This window comes from Mytilus galloprovincialis, chromosome 5 (assembly GCF_965363235.1).
Source record: "Mytilus galloprovincialis chromosome 5, xbMytGall1.hap1.1, whole genome shotgun sequence".
Lineage (NCBI taxonomy): Eukaryota > Metazoa > Mollusca > Bivalvia > Mytilida > Mytilidae > Mytilus > Mytilus galloprovincialis.
This window is the reverse complement of record NC_134842.1, coordinates 59,767,015-59,770,351: the sequence shown is the minus strand read 5'-3', so window position 1 is coordinate 59,770,351 and position 3,337 is coordinate 59,767,015. Positions and strand designations below refer to the sequence as shown.

General features: G+C 34.4%; 1 protein-coding gene across 1 annotated transcript; it reads right to left on the bottom strand.

Moving 5' to 3' along the window:
• Positions 1 to 223: 223 nt before the first annotated feature.
• LOC143076157 (histamine H2 receptor-like) lies at positions 224 to 2,652 on the bottom strand. Its single transcript, XM_076251836.1, has one exon. The coding sequence runs from the start codon at positions 1,791 to 1,793 to the stop codon at positions 360 to 362; it is 1,434 nt and encodes a 477-aa protein (XP_076107951.1). The 5' UTR covers positions 1,794 to 2,652; the 3' UTR covers positions 224 to 359.
• Between the last annotated feature and the right edge of the window lie 685 nt (positions 2,653 to 3,337).

Here is a 3,337-nt window from a genome sequence, read left to right as displayed (position 1 = left end):
GAAGATCCAAAGAATTTGCAGACAAACAGATTACATAGCACAAGGAAACAATGCATGTTGAACAGGGCTGTTTTGTATAAACGCTCATTCCTTTGAGATAAATGTTTCTAAATTAAACAAAAACATGATATTTGAAATACCTCATACTGTTGTTAGAAGAAATGATACGAATACACACAGATCAGTCATACTGACTAAATACAACACAAAACAAATGTTCATATACTCTTTTAATTTCTTATCGATATGAACATTTGGAATGAACAGAACTCCTTACCACATAACAGTACATGAACTGCATATACATTTCTCTGTCGAACACATACTGATTTAAGAACATCTCTAATTAAGACCAGTGATTATCCAAATTTATTTGCTTCTCCTTCTTTATCTAGTATCGTATCGGCGTGTCTATTTGGTTCTTTTGTTTCTGGTATCGATATTATATGGTCAATTGCGTCTGATTCTTCGCAATTCTCTTCGGGTACATTTAACATGTTCTCCTCATGACAGGATAACGTGTGACCATTAGCAAATGAAAATGATTGAGTTTTACGCAAGGATTGTTTTTGAACTAGATTCAGCATTGATGGTCTGCTTGGACTTAGTTGTGTAACCTTCAAAGATTGAGTACGGCGGAAAGATTCATGGCTACCATTTTGAATAGTCTTTCTAAAAGACATCCGAAATGATGATGTTCGAGATCTTATACTGCCCCTCCGTTTGTCTTTATAGCACATATGGCGAAATTCTCGTCGTATATACCGAGAAAATGAATTACGTAAAATCTTATTTCTAAGACCGTAAACAGCCCCGTTCGTCACTGGAGCTGCTTGATTCAATGTAATCACAACCAAAGATAACACAGAATTAATACAAGTGTAAGTGCAATACGAACGAATTACTATAACAATAGCATACGGAAAGTAAGTAAATGTAAATGTTCCCACTAACTGAAGTATCGTCATCATTGCCTTTGTCCCTTTTATACTCGGTGAAATACCATTATTTGACTGACCCGCAAATGCAATAGGTGCTTGAACGACACACGTCATTCTAATCATAGTTGCTGCTATGCGGCTGCTTTGTGTTCTAGCTATTATAAATATGTGTGTATAAGAATATAACAAAACTAAAAAGGGCAGAAAGTATATTCCACAGAATACTGTCGTAACGTACCAACTTCCAATAGACTTGAAGTAGTCGCCGTAACAGGAGTCGATACTATGATGATTGATATGTCTATTGTTAAAAAACACGGGAGGGACAGACAATAGTATAGCAAAAATCCAGAAAAGGGAAAACAAAAACGTCATTTTACGTATAGTAGCTGATAGTGAATGATGAAGTGGGGAAGCTATCGTTTGATATTTATCCCAGCTTAACGCAGCAATTGTCCAGATACTAACGGAAGTGAAAGTTGTTATAAAAACTCCCAACATTTTACATGTGACCTCTCCTCCGATCCAATATCCATATAAACTAATAACTCCTATAAATAATGTTGGGAACATTGACATTAATAATCCAACTCCAGCAAGATGCAGCAACAATATATTACGTACAGAACGTAAGCGCTGATTTGGAGCAATAGAAATGATCATAAATGAATTAAACGTACATCCAACAACACTAATTGTTAACAAAATAATGCCATGTACTATATTCCGGTTTTGGGGTGGCCATGATAAAAATTCGGATGTAGATTTAGTTGTTGAAATGTTGCGAATCACATCTTCTCCAAAGTATGTGGTAGAATTGAAAACATTTAAATACGTTTGATTAAAGAACATCTCGCAATAAAATAATACCCATTCATGGAATATAAATTCATGTCAGCTGTTTTGATAAATAGTTTCATGCGAAATTCACATGCTTCTGTTGTCGACACAAACATATATTGAAAAATATGGAAAGACTAAATCCATAGATAACAGTGTAATTAAACCATTTAAATGTTGTATACCGTCAGTTATAAACGTGAGGACGTGCTTTTATTTTCATCTAACTTCACAACATTAGAAAACAACGACGAAAAGACCAAGAGCCGTTCAGTTTTCTTCAGACAAAAATCATTACAATTATCCGTGGCATTTACATAAATGTATGTTTTATAATAACTCTGTGTACTTTTTCTCCAATATTTAAGCTTCACACAGTTGGCATGTAATTCAAATTATCTGCAAAGATAAAGTGAGTTCTTAATTACATGTTTTTATTTATAGTTTAAGAAGATGATTCGAAGAGCACACAGAAATGTACGCCTGTCTGATTATTTCAAAACATATTATTAATCCACTGGAAAGATGTTTATGCGTAAAAACAAATTCCTCTAGTTTAATTACAACAGATGCATAACAAGTTCAATGTATCCAGAATGAGATCGCACTATATTCCTTTTGTATATCGAGACATAATCATATCTTGAAGTACGTCAATCACTGATTGAATTATGATTTTACATTGAATACAGGTTATTTAGCACAAAGTACTGTAGCTGTATGATCAGCCTTTATTACACACACACACACACGGTGAAAGTTCGTCATATTATTATAAATACACTTGTGAAAATCAGAACTTATGAATTCATAGTTATTTATTAGTTCCGCATATAACTTGCGTAATGCAATAATTATTATAGCTAAAAATATATGTCTGATACTATCTTTTGTATTGGCACTGCTTTCTACACATTTTTAACCCTCACGAGATCATATAATGCGTTTACTGACAGACACACTGAATATCTGATTCTGGCATATAAACTATCGCTGTAGTTATTTTTGGAAGTATAATCTAATTTCTGTCCCATAGGGCATGTTTTCTTACTGGTATAACCAGGTTTAAATGCAATTTCACAGATTCCATTGCAATGTATTGCACCGGAAAGGCAGTTAGTTGCAGCAGTCAACAAACGTGCATTAATTATAAGCCTAAAAAGAGTTGAACATCCTAAATGCAAATTGAGTTCTTCAATATTATACAAACGAACACTATAAAAACGTCATTATTATTATCAACGTTTCCTTTCGAAAGAAAATGTGGTCCTTCAAGGGCCAAGTCTTAAATTAGTTTTTGTAACAAAATCAAGAAGGGATACAATAGTCCGACTGTCCAATGGTCCGAGGGTTAAGTGTGATTAAGTTAAGACCGATGGCTACAGTGCTGAAGGTCCTGGGTTCGATTCTGACTTGGGGCGCTGGAAATTTCAGTACATTAGAACGGTGATTTTCACTCTCCCAAACACTTCTCTGGTACCTAGACCGGAGTTTAAACTAGAACGGATACATTGGTTGGTCAAAGTTGCCCCCTAACAGAATCAAATGTATTGAGT

Excerpts from the sequence above, each read along its gene's own strand:
- LOC143076157 (XM_076251836.1), bottom strand. The coding sequence starts at position 1,793 with ATGTTCTTTAATCAAACGTATTTAAATGTTTTCAATTCTACCACATAC.